Source organism: Physella acuta, unplaced genomic scaffold (assembly GCF_028476545.2).
Source record: "Physella acuta isolate Inbredline_101_S28 unplaced genomic scaffold, ASM2847654v3 ptg001167l, whole genome shotgun sequence".
Lineage (NCBI taxonomy): Eukaryota > Metazoa > Mollusca > Gastropoda > Physidae > Physella > Physella acuta.
Window position 1 is genome coordinate 134,344 of NW_026732684.1, and position 19,194 is coordinate 153,537.

The window sequence follows — 19,194 nt, forward strand, 5'->3', positions numbered from 1 at the left end:
GCGGTAGGTCACACAAAATGTCAAGTCTGGCAAGAAAGTTGCGGTAGGTCATACAAAATGTCAAGTCTGGTAAGAAAGTTGCGGTAGGTCACACAAAATGTCAAGTCTGGCAAGAAAGTTGCGGTAGGTCATACAAAATGTCAAGTCTGGCAAGAAAGTTGCGGTAGGTCATACAAAATGTCAAGTCTGGCAAGAAAGTTGCGGTAGGTCATACAAAATGTCAAGTCTGGTAAGAAAGTTGCGGTAGGTCACACAAAATGTCAAGTCTGGCAAGAAAGTTGCGGTAGGTCATACAAAATGTCAAGTCTGGCAAGAAAGTTGCGGTAGGTCATACAAAATGTCAAGTTTGGCAAGAAAGTTGCGGTAGGTCACACAAAATGTCAAGTCTGGCAAGAAAGTTGCGGTAGGTCATACAAAATGTCAAGTCTGGCAAGAAAGTTGCGGTAGGTCATACAAAATGTCAAATCTGGCAAGAAAGTTGCGGTAGGTCATACAAAATGTCAAGTCTGGCAAGAAAGTTGCGGTAGGTCATACAAAATGTCAAATCTGGCAAGAAAGTTGCGGTAGGTCATACAAAATATCAAGTCTGGCAAGAAAGTTGCGGTAGGTCATACAAAATGTCAAGTCTGGTAAGAAAGTTGCGGTAGGTCACACAAAATGTCAAGTCTGGCAAGAAAGTTGCGGTAGGTCATACAAAATGTCAAGTCTGGCAAGAAAGTTGCGGTAGGTCATACAAAATGTCAAGTTTGGCAAGAAAGTTGCGGTAGGTCATACATAATGTCAAGTTTGGCAAGAAAGTTGCGGTAGGTCACACAAAATGTCAAGTCTGGCAAGAAAGTTGCGGTAGGTCATACAAAATGTCAAGTCTGGTAAGAAAGTTGCGGTAGGTCACACAAAATGTCAAGTCTGGCAAGAAAGTTGCGGTAGGTCATACAAAATGTCAAGTCTGGCAAGAAAGTTGCGGTAGGTCATACAAAATGTCAAGTCTGGCAAGAAAGTTGCGGTAGGTCATACAAAATGTCAAGTCTGGTAAGAAAGTTGCGGTAGGTCACACAAAATGTCAAGTCTGGCAAGAAAGTTGCGGTAGGTCATACAAAATGTCAAGTCTGGCAAGAAAGTTGCGGTAGGTCATACAAAATGTCAAGTTTGGCAAGAAAGTTGCGGTAGGTCATACATAATGTCAAGTTTGGCAAGAAAGTTGCGGTAGGTCACACAAAATGTCAAGTCTGGCAAGAAAGTTGCGGTAGGTCATACAAAATGTCAAGTCTGGTAAGAAAGTTGCGGTAGGTCACACAAAATGTCAAGTCTGGCAAGAAAGTTGCGGTAGGTCATACAAAATGTCAAGTCTGGCAAGAAAGTTGCGGTAGGTCATACAAAATGTCAAGTCTGGCAAGAAAGTTGCGGTAGGTCATACAAAATGTCAAGTCTGGTAAGAAAGTTGCGGTAGGTCACACAAAATGTCAAGTCTGGCAAGAAAGTTGCGGTAGGTCATACAAAATGTCAAGTCTGGCAAGAAAGTTGCGGTAGGTCATACAAAATGTCAAGTTTGGCAAGAAAGTTGCGGTAGGTCATACATAATGTCAAGTTTGGCAAGAAAGTTGCGGTAGGTCACACAAAATGTCAAGTCTGGCAAGAAAGTTGCGGTAGGTCACACAAAATGACAAGTCTGGCAAGAAAGTTGCGGTAGGTCATACAAAATGTCAAGTCTGGCAAGAAAGTTGCGGAAGGTTATACAAAATGACAAGTCTGGCAAGTAAGTTGCGGTAGGTCAGGCGTGGGGGTTATTTGATTTAATCTATTTATTGATTTAATTAAACTGCAGCAATCTCAGCAGTTCATTTATTTAAATGAACTGCAGTAATTAATTGATTTAATTAAAGTCCATTAATTTGGTAATTAAATCAAACATTAGTAATTAATTTATTGAATGAAACTCCCCTAACCATTTATTGCATTAAAGTCCAGTAATGAATTGACATATCCACCCCTGAATGAATTGACATATCCAGCCCTGTAATGAATTGACATATCCACCCCTGTAATGATTAAATAGAAGTCCAGTAATGAATTGACATATCCACCCATGTAATGATTAAATAGAAGTCCAGTAATGAATTGACATATCCACCCCTGTAATGAATTGATTGAATAGAACTCCAGTAATTTCTGTTTGTGTCCTGGCAGGTGGACTGGTCCTACAACATTGGTGAGCAGGCTATTGACATCTGTTACATGGAATACTCTGGCATGGCGCCATCTATACTGGTACTTGGTCAGTCAATTATAAGGGAGATAACCACTTCCTTTTTTAATAATAGTGTTTTTCACTGTAGGTTAGAAATTAAAAACAAATTAATCTATCTATATATATAAAAAGAAATGTATGTGTGTCTGTGTGTGTGTGTGTCTTTTATGCATTACCACACCACTTATAACATCGCAGTGAAACTTTGGGAAGCTGTTGAGAATATCCAGGGGAGGTTTCTGCAAAAAAAAAAAATTTCAAATTCGCAGGGGTGGCGCCCCGGCAGGGCGTGATTTGCTTTTCTCTATATACGGTATATAAAAATAAAAGTCGATTTTGGTTTGACACCATTCATCTGATCGCTATCAAACTTTGGTGAGTTCATTAGAACACTTTAAGGAAGGGTTCTGTAAAAAAATCATTTTTAATTTCACAAGGGCGGCACCACGGGAGGGTGCGATTTTTCTCTATATACCGTATATAAAAATAATAAAAGTGGATAGCCGTGACACCGTTCACACGATTGCCATGAAACTTTGGGAATATGTTGAGAATATTTATGGCGAGGTTTCTGCGCTAAAAACATTTTCAAATTCGCAGGGGTGGCGCCCCGGCAGGGCGCGATTTGTTTTTTCTCTATATACGGTTTATAAAAATAAGTCTATTTCTGTTTCACACCGTTCATCCGTGTACCATAAAACTTTGGGGAGATGATTAGATCACTAAATGGTAGGGTTCTGCAAAAAAAATGTTTTAATATTGCAAGGGCGGTGCCCCCGGGGGAGCGATTTTTTCTCTGTACACGGTATATAAAAAATAAAACTCGGATGCGGTTCATCCGAGTGCCTTGAAACTTTAAAGAGTAGATGAGAATACTCCCGGGAATATTTCTGCGAAAAAGAAAACTAAAGTTTCTTATGGGCGGCGCCATGTAGGGTACAACTTTCGTCAATACACGGTTTGGCGCCCAGAGTTTTAGAGCGACTGTTGGCACTTGGGATCCGTTAATCGAGTGTCCTGCATAGCGAGTAAGGGGTACTACTATATTCAGCAGTAAAACTAAAACAGGCTTCTAAAAATAACTTTGTAACGCGAGGAAATCCTGTACAGTTTCGTCACCTTGCGAAAGATGAAAAAATAACTTTTTGAATATGAGGAGCCTACTATAGTTTCGTCACTTTGCGAATGATGCAATAAGCATCTATTATTAGACGATCCAGTCCGAAATTGAGATCGAGCATCTAATAATAGATCATTATTAACGCTAGCATATTGCATCAGTCAAACTGATGTTTAAAACACGTCAAATAATTTTTTTCGTGTCACTTTAGCGAATGACGAAATCTGCATCATTGTTTACAGGATGCTATCGGCACGCTGGGTTATCCTGTGAGCACGATGGCGCCTGTTAGTTTTAAGGAGCCAGTTGCCGTACGCTGCGCCTCTGCGATAGTGTAATCGGGGGGTGGGGGGGGGCTCCTGAGAGCGCCCCTCTACGTCCCTGACATATGGGTGGTCACTGATGTGTGTTCTACCTCATTATTTCGGTGAGTGATTAATATACACTCAAGGTTTTCATGCGGTAGTGTAGGAAAATTATTATCCAAGCGCAGGCATTGTTAACATTTAAATAACACAGTTTTAGAAAACAAGGTCACGCGTCTAAGAACATATGATTGGTAATGCATTGGTGATATCCTTCTAATACATTTCGTCAGACTTTATTCTATCCCCGCGGCAACGCGCGGGGTCGGGTACGCTAGTATATAATAAAACTAATAATCTTTTAAATCCAAGGAAATTTTTTTTTAAAATATAAAAACTTCATTTTTACTTTCTTGTATACTAAGCATAGAGAAAGTATTGTAATCGTGCAAAAAAATAAAAAATTAAATTTTAGATAAATCTGTACATTTTACACCTCCCTGAGTCGGAAAAACTTTTGCAATTTTGTCAACTTTTTAGCGATAGCTGGAAGTGGCATTTATTCTACATACATGTCTCAAAAGCCTGTAACGAGTACTGTTCCAGTTAGTTAGATGAAATATCACATAAAAGTAAAAGATCTAATTCTCTCGTTACCGTCAAACTTTGAGAGATATCTGTTGACTTGATGTAGTACTTCACTCTATTTCCCACTTCTAGAAAAGGACATCAGAATTAATTTTTTTACTTTATCCTCTGTCTATGGTCTGTCATGGTCTGTCTATGGTCTGTCGTGGTCTGTCATGGTCTGTCTATGGTCTGTCATGGTCTGTCATGGTCTGTCATGGTCTGTCTATGGTCTGTCATGGTCTGTCATGGTCTGTCTATGGTCTGTCGTGGTCTGTCATGGTCTGTCATGGTCTGTCTATGGTCTGTCGTGGTCTGTCATGGTCTGTCATGGTCTGTCATGGTCTGTCTATGGTCTGTCATGGTCTGTCATGGTCTGTCGTGGTCTGTCTATGGTCTGTCATGGTCTGTCGTGGTCTGTCATGGTCTGTCTATGGTCTGTCATGGTCTGTCTATGGTCTGTCGTGGTCTGTCATGGTCCATGGTTGGAAACTTGCAAGCCAAATTTCAAACACTTCTTCCAGACCATTTTATTTATTTTAAACTTTTCAAGTAGGTCAAGTATCAAAGACAATGAATGTTGCTTAATTAGATGACATATTAACTCTTTGAAAATTAATCAAGGTTCTCTTTATTTACATTTTTTACTGTTCATTTGTTGTGCAATTATTTTTTTTTAAGTTGCAACCACATATGGCTAACATTATTTGCTTGAAAAACGGATATGTAGCTTGCGATCTTTAAAAGAATAATCTGTCCCTTAGGATATGTAGCTTGCGATCTTTAAAAGAATAATCTGTCCCTTAGGATATGTAGCTTGCAATCTTTAAAAGAATAATCTGTCCCTTAGGATATGTAGCTTGCTATCTTTAAAAGAATAATCTGTCCCTTAGGATATGTAGCTTGCTGTCTTTAAAAGAATAATCTGTCCCTTAGGATATGTAGCTTGCTATCTTTAAAAGAATAATCTGTCCCTAGGATATGTAGCTTGTGATCTTTAAAAGAATAATCTGTCCCTTAGGATATGTAGCTTGCTATCTTTAAAAGAATAATCTGTCCCTTAGGATATGTAGCTTGCTGTCTTTAAAAGAATAATCTGTCCCTTAGGATATGTAGCTTGCGATCTTTAAAAGAATAATCTGTCCCTTAGGATATGTAGCTTGCAATCTTTAAAAGAATAATCTGTCCCTTAGGATATGTAGCTTGCGATCTTTAAAAGAATAATCTGTCCCTAGGATATGTAGCTTGCGATCTTTAAAAGAATAATCTGTCCCTAGGATATGTAGCTTGCGATCTTTAAAAGAATAATCTGTCCCTTAGGATATGTAGCTTGCTATCTTTAAAAGAATAATCTGTCCCTAGGATATGTAGCTTGCGATCTTTAAAAGAATAATCTGTCCCTAGGATATGTAGCTTGCGATCTTTAAAAGAATAATCTGTCCCTAGGATATGTAGCTTGCTATCTTTAAAAGAATAATCTGTCCCTTAGGATATGTAGCTTGCGATCTTTAAAAGAATAATCTGTCCCTTAGGATATGTAGCTTGCGATCTTTAAAAGAATAATCTGTCCCTTAGGATATGTAGCTTGCTATCTTTAAAAGAATAATCTGTCCCTAGGATATGTAGCTTGCGATCTTTAAAAGAATAATCTGTCCCTTAGGATATGTAGCTTGCGATCTTTAAAAGAATAATCTGTCCCTAGGATATGTAGCTTGCTATCTTTAAAAGAATAATCTGTCCCTAGGATATGTAGCTTGCGATCTTTAAAAGAATAATCTGTCCCTTAGGATATGTAGCTTGCAATCTTTAAAAGAATAATCTGTCCCTTAGGATATGTAGCTTGCTATCTTTAAAAGAATAATCTGTCCCTTAGGATATGTAGCTTGCCATCTTTAAAAGAATAATCTGTCCCTTAGGATATGTAGCTTGCGATCTTTAAAAGAATAATCTGTCCCTTAGGATATGTAGCTTGCGATCTTTAAAAGAATAATCTGTCCCTTAGGATATGTAGCTTGCGATCTTTAAAAGAATAATCTGTCCCTTAGGATATGTAGCTTGTGATCTTTAAAAGAATAATCTGTCCCTTAGGATATGTAGCTTGCGATCTTTAAAAGAATAATCTGTCCCTTAGGATATGTAGCTTGCGATCTTTAAAAGAATAATCTGTCCCTTAGGATATGTAGCTTGCTATCTTTAAAAGAATAATCTGTCCCTAGGATATGTAGCTTGTGATCTTTAAAAGAATAATCTGTCCCTTAGGATATGTAGCTTGCGATCTTTAAAAGAATAATTTGTCCCTTAGGATATGTAGCTTGTGATCTTTAAAAGAATAATCTGTCCCTTAGGATATGTAGCTTGCGATCTTTAAAAGAATAATCTGTCCCTAGGATATGTAGCTTGCGATCTTTAAAAGAATAATCTGTCCCTTAGGATATGTAGCTTGCGATCTTTAAAAGAATAATCTGTCCCTAGGATATGTAGCTTGCTATCTTTAAAAAAATAATCTGTCCCTTAGGATATGTAGCTTGCTATCTTTAAAAGAATAATCTGTCCCTAGGATATGTAGCTTGCGATCTTTAAAAGAATAATCTGTCCCTAGGATATGTAGCTTGCGATCTTTAAAAGAATAATCTGTCCCTTAGGATATGTAGCTTGCGATCTTTAAAAGAATAATCTGTCCCTTAGGATATGTAGCTTGTGATCTTTAAAAGAATAATCTGTCCCTTAGGATATGTAGCTTGCTATCTTTAAAAGAATAATCTGTCCCTAGGATATGTAGCTTGTGATCTTTAAAAGAATAATCTGTCCCTTAGGATATGTAGCTTGCGATCTTTAAAAGAATAATCTGTCCCTTAGGATATGTAGCTTGTGATCTTTAAAAGAATAATCTGTCCCTTAGGATATGTAGCTTGCGATCTTTAAAAGAATAATCTGTCCCTAGGATATGTAGCTTGCGATCTTTAAAAGAATAATCTGTCCCTTAGGATATGTAGCTTGTGATCTTTAAAAGAATAATCTGTCCCTAGGATATGTAGCTTGCTATCTTTAAAAGAATAATCTGTCCCTTAGGATATGTAGCTTGCTATCTTTAAAAGAATAATCTGTCCCTAGGATATGTAGCTTGCGATCTTTAAAAGAATAATCTGTCCCCTAGTCCCTGAGCAACACTTGACTGTCATCTACCAGCTGATTGAGCTGACTGTCATCTACCAGCTGATTGAGCTGACTGTCATCTACCAGCTGATTGAGCTGACTGTCATCTACCAGCTGATTGAGCTGACTGTCATCTACCAGCTGATTGAGCTGACTGTCATCTACCAGCTGATTGAGCTGACTGTCATCTACCAGCTGATTGAGCTGACTGTCATCTACCAGCTGATTGAGCTGACTGTCATCTACCAGCTGATTGAGCTGACTGTCATCTACCAGCTGATTGAGCTGACTGTCATCTACCAGCTGATTGAGCTGACTGTCATCTACCAGCTGATTGAGCTGACTGTCATCTACCAGCTGATTGAGCTGACTGTCATCTACCAGCTGATTGAGCTGACTGTCATCTACCAGCTGATTGAGCTGACTGTCATCTACCAGCTGATTGAGCTGACTGTCATCTACCAGCTGATTGAGCTGACTGTCATCTACCAGCTGATTGAGCTGACTGTCATCTACCAGCTGATTGAGCTGACTGTCATCTACCAGCTGATTGAGCTGACTGTCATCTACCAGCTGATTGAGCTGACTGTCATCTACCAGCTGATTGAGCTGACTGTCATCTACCAGCTGATTGAGCTGACTGTCATCTACCAGCTGATTGAGCTGACTGTCATCTACCAGCTGATTGAGCTGACTGTCATCTACCAGCTGATTGAGCTGACTGTCATCTACCAGCTGATTGAGCTGACTGTCATCTACCAGCTGATTGAGCTGACTGTCATCTACCAGCTGATTGAGCTGACTGTCATCAGCTTTTAGTCATCTGTTCATTCTAAAAAAAATTAAATATTTTTGCTTTGTTTCCAGAGACTAATGTATCTGGAAAGTTCATTTTGCAAAATAGTTGCTGCACTAGCAGTGAGTTAAAATGTCGTTTCAAAATTTGCCAAAAACCAACAAACAGAAAGATAATGTGAACTATTAAAAAGCTTATAAAAATGTTTGACCTAATATTGGTTAGAAAAATATTTTTGTATATTGCAGGGGAGAGAACAATTTTCTGTTTGACTGATAATGGGATGTTGAAGTTTGCCAAGAAACTGGAATATGATCCATCTTGCTTGTTGCCTTATGCTTCCTGTAAGTCTTTTCAAGTTTTCCCTCTTGACCATTCTGTAGCCTGACTGACAAGTAGTGTCCTGTAAATGTAAATCAGCATCTAAATAAATACATGACAGCAACTGTCGACTATAGATACATGACAACTATTCTCAATTTTCACAAGATTGCATTTAAGTAATGTTAAATGATATGGGTAAAAAAAAAATAAAGTACAGTTTAGACCAGGTGTTGCTAGCAGTGGGTTCCACCATCTGTATTGTTTAGACCAGGTGTTGCTAGCAGTGGGTTCCACCATCTGTATTGTTTAGACCAGGTGTTGCTAGCAGTGGGTTCCACCATCTGTATTGTTTAGACCAGGTGTTGCTAGCAGTGGGTTCCACCATCTGTATTGTTTAGACCAGGTGTTGCTAGCAGTGGGTTCCACCCTGTATTGTTTAGACCAGGTGTTGCTAGCAGTGGGTTCCACCATCTGTATTGTTTAGACCAGGTGTTGCTAGCAGTGGGTTCCACCATCTGTATTGTTTAGACCAGGTGTTGCTAGCAGTGGGTTCCACCATCTGTATTGTTTAGACCAGGTGTTGCTAGCAGTGGGTTCCACCATCTGTATTGTTTAGACCAGGTGTTGCTAGCAGTGGGTTCCACCATCTGTATTGTTTAGACCAGGTGTTGCTAGCAGTGGGTTCCACCATCTGTATTGTTTAGACCAGGTGTTGCTAGCAGTGGGTTCCACCATCTGTATTGTTTAGACCAGGTGTTGCTAGCAGTGGGTTCCACCATCTGTATTGTTTAGACCAGGTGTTGCTAGCAGTGGGTTCCACCATCTGTATTGTTTAGACCAGGTGTTGCTAGCAGTGGGTTCCACCATCTGTATTGTTTAGACCAGGTGTTGCTAGCAGTGGGTTCCACCATCTGTATTGTTTAGACCAGGTGTTGCTAGCAGTGGGTTCCACCATCTGTATTGTTTAGACCAGGTGTTGCTAGCAGTGGGTTCCACCATCTGTATTGTTTAGACCAGGTGTTGCTAGCAGTGGGTTCCACCATCTGTATTGTTTAGACCAGGTGTTGCTAGCAGTGGGTTCCACCATCTGTATTGTCTTGTTTAGACCAGGTGTTGCTAGCAGTGGGTTCCACCATCTGTATTGTCTTGTTTAGACCAGGTGTTGCTAGCAGTGGGTTCCACCATCTGTATTGCTAGACCAGGTGTTGCTAGCAGTGGGTTCCACCATCTGTATTGTTTAGACCAGGTGTTGCTAGCAGTGGGTTCCACCATCTGTATTGTCTTGTTTAGACGAGGTGTTGCTAGCAGTGGGTTCCACCATCTGTATTGCTAGACCAGGTGTTGCTAGCAGTGGGTTCCACCATCTGTATTGTTTAGACCAGGTGTTGCTAGCAGTGGGTTCCACCATCTGTATTGTTTAGAACAGGTGTTGCTAGCAGTGGGTTCCACCATCTGTATTGTTTAGACCAGGTGTTGCTAGCAGTGGGTTCCACCATCTGTATTGTTTAGACCAGGTGTTGCTAGCAGTGGGTTCCACCATCTGTATTGTTTAGACCAGGTGTTGCTAGCAGTGGGTTCCACCATCTGTATTGTCTTGTTTAGACCAGGTGTTGCTAGCAGTGGGTTCCACCATCTGTATTGCCTTGTTTAGACCAGGTGTTGCTAGCAGTGGGTTCCACCATCTGTATTGTTTAGACCAGGTGTTGCTAGCAGTGGGTTCCACCATCTGTATTGTTTAGACCAGGTGTTGCTAGCATTGGGTTCCACCATCTGTATTGTTTAGACCAGGTGTTGCTAGCAGTGGGTTCCACCATCTGTATTGTTTAGACCAGGTGTTGCTAGCAGTGGGTTCCACCATCTGTACTGTTTAGACCAGGTGTTGCTAGCAGTGGGTTCCACCATCTGTATTGTTTAGACCAGGTGTTGCTAGCAGTGGGTTCCACCATCTGTATTGTTTAGACCAGGTGTTGCTAGCAGTGGGTTCCACCATCTGTATTGTTTAGACCAGGTGTTGCTAGCAGTGGGTTCCACCATCTGTATTGTTTAGACCAGGTGTTGCTAGCAGTGGGTTCCACCATCTGTATTGTTTAGACCAGGTGTTGCTAGCAGTGGGTTCCACCATCTGTATTGTCTTGATGTTTTTCATGTCAGTGGTAGAGAACAAAGTCAACTACCTGGTGGGAGCACACACCAATTCTCTGCTCGTCTACCAAGACTCCCAGCTCAAGTGGATGGCCAAGTCACAGTTTGTTCCTGTTCAACTCAGGGTTGGAAATTTTAAGTACGTCCAAACTTTGGTCACTATGTGGCAGAGATTCAATTCAAAATGCTGTAGCACTACCACACACCACCAACAAACCAACACCACCACCACACTCCACCATTGCACACCACCACTGCACACCACCATTCAAGACTACCACCATTTATGTTCTATGCTTTTAAAAATTCCTTTGATGAGATCTCTGTATCCCCCCTCCCTCCCCTGCTAGTGGAGTCAGATCAGCTGTTGTTGCACTCAGTGAGACTGGAAGGTTAGAGGTCATGTACCTGGGCACAGATCCCGCCATTTTTGTCCCACCCCAGGTGGACTCAAGGGACGTTAACTACGCTGCTCTTGATGCTGAGATGGCTCATCTGATGAAACATGTCAAGTCCAAAAGTCAGAGCTCTGGTCAGTGTGTGGGGCTTGGGTGTGGGGGTGTGGTGTGGGGCTGGGGTGTGGGGGCTGGGGTGTGGGGCTGGGGTGTGAGGGTGTGGGGCTGGGGTGTGGGGGCTGGGGTGTGAGGGTGTGGGGCTGGGGTGTGGGGGGCTGGGGTGTGGGGGGCTGGGGTGTGGGGGGCTGGGGTGTGGGGCTGGGGTGTGGGGGGCTGGTGTGTGGGGGCTGGGGTTTGAGGGTGTGGGGCTGGGGTGTGGGGGGCTGGGGTGTGGGGGGGTGGGGGGCTGGGGTGGGGGTGTGGGGGGCTGGGGTGGGGGGTGTGGGGCTGGGGTGGGAGGCTTGGGTGTGGGGGTGTGGGACGTTAACTATGCTGCACTTGATGCTGAGATGGCTCATCTGATGAAACATGTTAAGTCCAAAAGTCAGAGCTCTGGTCAGTGTGTGGGGTGGGGGCTGGGGTGTGGGGGCTGGGTGTGGGGCTGGGTGTGGAATGTGGGGCTGGGTTGCTGTTAAATGGGCTGCTGTACGACTGTAAGGTTGTGTGGTTGGGTGTGTATATTATAGGGTTGGGTTGTGTGAGTTGGTGTAATTTTAATAAAACATTGCAATGTATCATTTTCACCAATAGTAATTTAGTATTTGCTATTAGAAAGATTTTTATCTGTTTATATAATGTCTACACTTGTTTAAAGTAAGCCAATTACTGAAGTATTTGAATGGATGGGTAGGGAAGCAAAGATAAAATGATTTTTTTTACTTATGAGTGACCACATTTAAAAAAAAAAAATTTGTTTTATTCATGCACTATATTTAAACAAATGTTTGGATCAATAAAAATAAATTAAAATTGTTAATGAGAGCGGAATTATTTATAAATTTGATACAGTAGTGTGCTATAGATGTAACAAGTGTGCTATAGATGTAACAAGTGTGCTATAGATGTAACAAGTGTGCTATAGATGTAACAAGTGTGATATGTATGTAACAAGTGTGCTATGTATGTAATAAGTGCGCTATAGATGTAACAAGTGTGCTATATATGTAACAAGTGTGCTATGTATGTAACAAGTGTGCTATGTATGTAACAAGTGTGCTATGTATGTAACAAGTGTGCTATGTATGTAACAAGTGTGCTATAGATGTAACAAGTGTGCTATAGATGTAACAAGTGTGCTATAGATGTAACAAGTGTGCTATAGATGTAACAAGTGTGCTATAGATGTAACAAGTGTGCTATGTATGTAACAAGTGTGATATGTTTGTAACAAGTGTGATATGTATGTAACAAGTGTGATATGTATGTAACAAGTGTGCTATAGATGTAACTAGTGTGCTATAGATGTAACAAGTGTGCTATAGATGTAACAAGTGTGCTATGTATGTAACAAGTGTGCTATAGATGTAACAAGTGTGCTATGTATGTAACAAGTGTGATATGTATGTAACAAGTGTGCTATAGATGTAACAAGTGTGCTATGTATGTAACAAGTGTGCTATAGATGTAACAAGTGTGCTATGTATGTAACAAGTGTGATATGTATGTAACAAGTGTGCTATAGATGTAACAAGTGTGCTATAGATGTAACAAGTGTGCTATAGATGTAACAAGTGTGCTATGTATGTAACAAGTGTGCTATAGATGTAACAAGTGTGCTATGTATGTAACAAGTGTGATATGTATGTAACAAGTGTGCTATAGATGTAACAAGTGTGCTATAGATGTAACAAGTGTGATATGTATGTAACAAGTGTGCTATGTATGTAACAAGTGTGCTATAGATGTAACAAGTGTGCTATAGATGTAACAAGTGTGCTATAGATGTAACAAGTGCGCTATGTATGTAACAAGTGTGCTATGTATGTAACAAGTGTGCTATAGATGTAACAAGTGTGCTATGTATGTAACAAGTGTGATATGTATGTAACAAGTGCGCTATGTATGTAACAGGTGTGCTATGTATGTAACAAGTGTGCTATAGATGTAACAGGTGTGCTATAGATGTAACAAAGGTGCTATATATGTAACAAGTGTGCTATATTTGTCCTATTTCAGTGCTGGCACCAACAATTAAACCAGAGGATGATTTGTCATTACATGTCCATGTCAGCCCAAACCTAGATGATGTGTCGGTGAGTAGTTTGCTCTGTCTGCTTGTATGTCCGTCTGTCTGCTTGTATGTCTGTCTTTCTGTCTGCTTGTATGTCAGTCCTTCTGTGTGCTTGTATATCTAAGTGTAGACATTAGCTATAACTTTGTCCCTATGTTGAAATTAGCTGTAACATTGTCCCTAAGTTAACATTTGCTGTAACGTTGTCCCTAAGTTAACATTAGCTGTAACTTTGTCCCTAAGTTGAAATTTCCTGTAACTTTGTCCTTAAGTTGACACATTAGTTGTAACTTTCTTCTGTCAATCTGTTATGAGAACAATCATACATCCACAGTTGGCCTCTAGCTTACAGTTGGAAGATATGGATGGTATCCCATCTGTAACTGTACGGGTAAGTAAAAGATGGATGGTATCCCATCTGTAACTTTATGGGTAAGCAAAAGATGGGTGGTATCCCATCTGTAACTTTATGGGTAACCAAAAGATGGGTGGTATCCCATCTGTAACTTTATGGGTAACCAAAAGATGGGTGGTATCCCATCTGTAACTTTATGGGTAACCAAAAGATGGGTGGTATCCCATCTGTAACTTTATGGGTAACCAAAAGATGGGTGGTATCCCATCTGTAACTTTATGGGTAACCAAAAGATGGGTGGTATCCCATCTGTAACTTTATGGGTAACCAAAAGATGGGTGGTATCCCATCTGTAACTTTATGGGTAACCAAAAGATGGGTGGTATCCCATCTGTAACTTTATGGGTAACCAAAAGATGGGTGGTATCCCATCTGTAACTTTATGGGTAACCAAAAGATGGGTGGTATCCCATCTGTAACTTTATGGGTAACCAAAAGATGGGTGGTATCCCATCTGTAACTTTATGGGTAACCAAAAGATGGGTGGTATCCCATCTGTAACTTTATGGGTAACCAAAAGATGGGTGGTATCCCATCTGTAATTTTATGGGTAACCAAAAGATGGGTGGTATCCCATCTGTAACTTTATGGGTAACCAAAAGATGGGTGGTGTCTACTAGGGAGGGAACATTCATGTGCATGTGAAAGGGTGTGGGAGTGATGAGTGTGGGAAGGGAGGGATGAGTGGTGGAGGGATGTGTGGGAGGAAGGGATGAGTGTTGGAGTGAGGGATGAGTGTGTGTGAGGGATGGATGAGTGTGAGGGAGTGAGGTTGCATCATGTGGATATCCTTGCCATGATTTTGAAGTAACAGCAACTTTGTATGGCAGATCCAGATGAAGTCTCGTCTTGTCCTGGAAAATGTCAAGCTGGAAATGATTTGTCCTTGGCCTTTAGGCTGCAACCAATCAGAGTTTACCATCCCAAAAGTTGGTGAGATAAGCCTGACATTTCATGTGACTGTTGACATTTGATGTGCTGTACAGACAGGTGACTGTTGACATTTGATGTGCTGTACAGACAGGCGACTGTTGACATTTGATGTGCTGTACAGACAGGCCACTGTTGACATTTGATGTGCTGTACAGACAGGCGACTGTTGACATTTCATTTGCTGTATAGACAGGCGAGTGTTGACATTTGATGTGTACAGACAGGTGACTGTTGACATTGAGTATGTTGACTAATGGCAGATGACATTTGAGTTGAAATGTCACCTGCTGCCCTATGCTAACCACCTATGACATGACCACCAGATCCCAACAGCCCATCCGAGACGTTTGTTGCTGTTTTCCAGCGTTGGTCAGGTCTGCCCTCCCACCTCTACCTGCACATTTCTGCCACCTTTTCATCAGCCTCAGGTAATTCTATCCAGTCATGGGTTCACTAGATAGATTTCATCAGCCTCAGGTAATTCTATCCAGTCATGGGTTCACTAGATAGATTTCATCAGCCTCAGATAATTCTATCCAGTCATAGGTTCACTAGATAGATTTCATCAGCCTCAGGTAATTCTATCCAGTCATGGGTCCATTAGATAGATTTCATCAGCCTCAGGTAATTCTATCCAGTCATAGGTTCACTAGATAGATTTCATCAGCCTCAGGTAATTCTATCCAGTCATGGGTTCACTAGATAGATTTCATCAGCCTCAGGTAATTCTATCCAGTCATAGGTTCACTAGATAGATTTCAACTGAACATTGTATTACTTTGATTGAAATCAACTAACATTTTTCCTATTATTTCCTATTAAACCAAAGCATACAATGTACATCACACAATCCTTCCCTCAAAGCCTTCCCCTAAATCATTTCCTTGTACCGTCTTCTGTTTCCTCGTACCATCTAGCATCCACATGAGCGTTGTCTCACAGAGGATCACCTTTATTTTCAGTTTTAACAACCCCCCCCCCCTCATAAAACCAAAGCATCCAAACTGATTTTTGTCCTTAGGTGGACGTCGAGTAGTGACATCTCGTGCCAACCTGCCATCCAAACTTGTCCTCAAACCTGTGACGCCTGTGAAAACTGCAGCCCAGAAATTAACAGTCGACACCAACAGACCACCTGTCAGTTTGAATGAGCTTTTCCCAGGTATCTACCACCTTGATAACGGGACATCATACTTAGGTCCTCATGTCCTCATGTTCCCTGTGTACCTACTCCCCTGTCCCTGTGTACCTACTCCCCTGTTCCCTGTGTAACATACTCCCCTGTCCCTGTGTACCTACTCCCCTGTTCCCTGTGTAACATACTCCCCTGTCCCTGTGTACCCACTCCCCTGTTCCCTGTGTAACATACTCCCCTGTTCCCTGTGTAACCCACTCCCCTATTCCCTTTGTAACCTACTTGTATGTTTGCTGTGTCTCCTTGTAGAAACAGCTAGACAAGATAGCACTTAACTAAATCAGTTCCCATGTTGTGCTCAAACCTGACCTCAATGTTTTTCAGACATGCTTGGTGAGAATGCTGGAGGTCAAGGGTCAGCCATTGGATTCCAGTACTATGGTGGGGGTCCAGTTGTTACAGTTCTTGCTTCAAAAACATCACGTAAGTCAAGGTTAAGGGGGGTCCAGTTGTTACAGTTCTTGCTTCAAAAACATCACGTAAGTCAAGGTTAAGGGGGGTCCAGTTGTTACAGTTCTTGCTTCAAAAACATCACGTAAGTCAAAGTTAAGGGGGGTCCAGTTGTTACAGTTCTTGCTTCAAAAACATCACGTAAGTCAAGGTTAAGGGGGGTCCAGTTGTTACAGTTCTTGCTTCAAAAACATCACGTAAGTCAAGATTAAGGGGGTCCAGTTGTTACAGTTCTTGCTTCAAAAACATCACGTAAGTCAAAGTTAAGGGGGGTCCAGTTGTTACAGTTCTTGCTTCAAAAACATCACGTAAGTCAAGATTAAGGGGGGTCCAGTTGTTACAGTTCTTGCTTCAAAAACATCACGTAAGTCAAAGTTAAGGGGGGTCCAGTTGTTACAGTTCTTGCTTCAAAAACATCACGTAAGTCAAGGTTAAGGGGGGTCCAGTTGTTACAGTTCTTGCTTCAAAAACATCACGTAAGTCAAGATTAAGGGGGTCCAGTTGTTACAGTTCTTGCTTCAAAAACATCACGTAAGTCAAAGTTAAGGGGGGTCCAGTTGTTACAGTTCTTGCTTCAAAAACATCACGTAAGTCAAGATTAAGGGGGGTCCAGTTGTTACAGTTCTTGCTTCAAAAACATCACGTAAGTCAAAGTTAAGGGGGGGTCCAGTTGTTACAGTTCTTGCTTCAAAAACATCACGTAAGTCAAGGTTAAGGGGGGTCCAGTTGTTACAGTTCTTGCTTCAAAAACATCACGTAAGTATTCCAGAAAGTTTTAGTAGAATGTAGATGTAAACTTAAAACAGATCTATAGATCATGTAAACTTTGAACAGAGATTGTTCTATAGATCATGTAAACTTTGAACAGAGATTGTTCTATAGATCATGTAAACTTTGAACAGAGATTGTTCTATAGATCATGTAAACTTTGAACAGAGATTGTTCTATAGATCATGTAAACTTTGAACAGAGATTGTTCTATAGATCATGTAAACTTTGAACAGACATTGTTCTATAGATCATGTAAACTTTGAACAGAGATTGTTCTATAGATCATGTAAACTTTGAACAGAGATTGTTCTATAAGATCATGTAAACTTTGAACAGAGATTGTTCTATAGATCATGTAAACTTTGAACAGAGATTGTTCTATAGATCATGTAAACTTTGAACAGAGATTGTTCTATAGATCATGTAAACTGTGAACAGAGATTGTTCTATAGAGCATGCTAACTTTGAACAGAGATTGTTCTATAGATCTTGTAAACTTTGAACAGAGATTGTTCTATAGATCATGTAAACTTTGAACAGAGATTGTTCTATAGATCATGCTAACTTTGAACAGAGATTGTTCTATAGATCATGTAAACTTTGAACAGAGATTGTTCTATAGATCATGTAAACTTTGAACAGAGATTGTTCTATAGATCATGTAAACTTTGAACAGAGATTGTTCTATAGATCATGTAAACTTTGAACAGAGATTGTTCTATAGATCATGTAAACTTTGAACAGAGATTGTTCTATAGATCATGTAAACTTTGAACAGAGATTGTTCTATAGATCTTGTAAACTTTGAACAGAGATTGTTCTATAGATCATGTAAACTTTGAACAGAGATTGTTCTATAGATCATGTAAACTTTGAACAGAGATTGTTCTATAGATCATGTAAACTTTGAACAGAGATTGTTCTATAGATCATGTAAACTTTGAACAGAGATTGTTCTATAGATCATGTAAACTTTGAACAGAGATTGTTCTATAGATCATGTAAACTTTGAACAGAGATTGTTCTATAGATCATGTAAACTTTGAACAGAGATTGTTCTATAGATCATGTAAACTTTGAACAGAGATTGTTCTATAGATCTTGTAAACTTTGAACAGAGATTGTTCTATAGATCATGTAAACTTTGAACAGAGATTGTTCTATAGATCATGTAAACTTTGAACAGAGATTGTTCTATAGATCATGTAAACTTTGAACAGAGATTGTTCTATAGATCATGTAAACTTTGAACAGAGATTGTTCTATAGATCATGTAAACTTTGAACAGAGATTGTTCTATAGATCATGTAAACTTTGAACAGAGATTGTTCTATAGATCATGTAAACTTTGAACAGAGATTGTTCTATAGATCATGTAAACTTTGAACAGAGATTGTTCTATAGATCATGTAAACTTTGAACAGAGATTGTTCTATAGATCATGTAAACTTTGAACAGAGATTGTTCTATAGATCATGTAAACTTTGAACAGAGAGGTACCGCTTACAGAGTGACCAACTAGAGACCATGTGGCTGCCGTTGAAAGAATTGGTGGCCCGACTCAATGGCCACTACAAAAAGGGATCTCAGACTGATTTTAGGGTCTCTTTTGATGGGGCTTTACCATTGGAGGATTATTTTCAGATTGTTGATCATCATTTTGAAGTAAGTAATAAAAACAATTTTCAAAAGAAAACCTAAATTTTGGGCACTTTTTATTTTGACAAATACTCACTAGATAAGCAGGACATTATAAGTTTGTGCTGTCTAATCAATTTTATAAACTTATCCACCCAGCCTATCACATTATTTCTACGCACTGTTTATCTAATGAATTGTTCTGCATTTTGATCTATCATTATTGTCCTATCTAATTATTGTTTGACTGTCCTATCTAATGACTGAATTGTCCTATCTAATTATTGTTTGACTGTCCTATCTAATTATTGTTTGACTGTCCTATCTAATTATTGTTTGACTGTCCTATCTAATTATTGTTTGACTGTCCTATCTAATTATTGTTTGACTGTCCTATCTAATTATTGTTTGACTGTCCTATCTAATTATTGTTTGACTGTCCTATCTGATTATTG

The 19,194-nt window shown here is 40.0% G+C and overlaps 1 protein-coding gene across 4 annotated transcripts in view; it reads left to right on the forward strand.

Annotated features, from left to right (window-relative positions):
* Positions 1-19,194, forward strand: part of LOC131956659 (protein PTHB1) — a 52,654-nt gene that overhangs the window by 24,881 nt on the left and 8,579 nt on the right. For all 4 annotated transcript variants that reach the window (XM_059321194.1, XM_059321192.1, XM_059321193.1 and 1 more), the window contains exons 8-18: positions 2,185-2,272; positions 8,495-8,590; positions 10,722-10,851; positions 11,063-11,244; positions 13,283-13,359; positions 13,672-13,728; positions 14,583-14,685; positions 15,009-15,113; positions 15,707-15,847; positions 16,205-16,303; positions 18,594-18,766. In XM_059321194.1, coding sequence (XP_059177177.1) covers positions 2,185-2,272; positions 8,495-8,590; positions 10,722-10,851; positions 11,063-11,244; positions 13,283-13,359; positions 13,672-13,728; positions 14,583-14,685; positions 15,009-15,113; positions 15,707-15,847; positions 16,205-16,303; positions 18,594-18,766 — 1,251 coding nt within the window. The remainder of the gene's footprint in view (positions 1-2,184; positions 2,273-8,494; positions 8,591-10,721; positions 10,852-11,062; positions 11,245-13,282; positions 13,360-13,671; positions 13,729-14,582; positions 14,686-15,008; positions 15,114-15,706; positions 15,848-16,204; positions 16,304-18,593; positions 18,767-19,194) is intronic.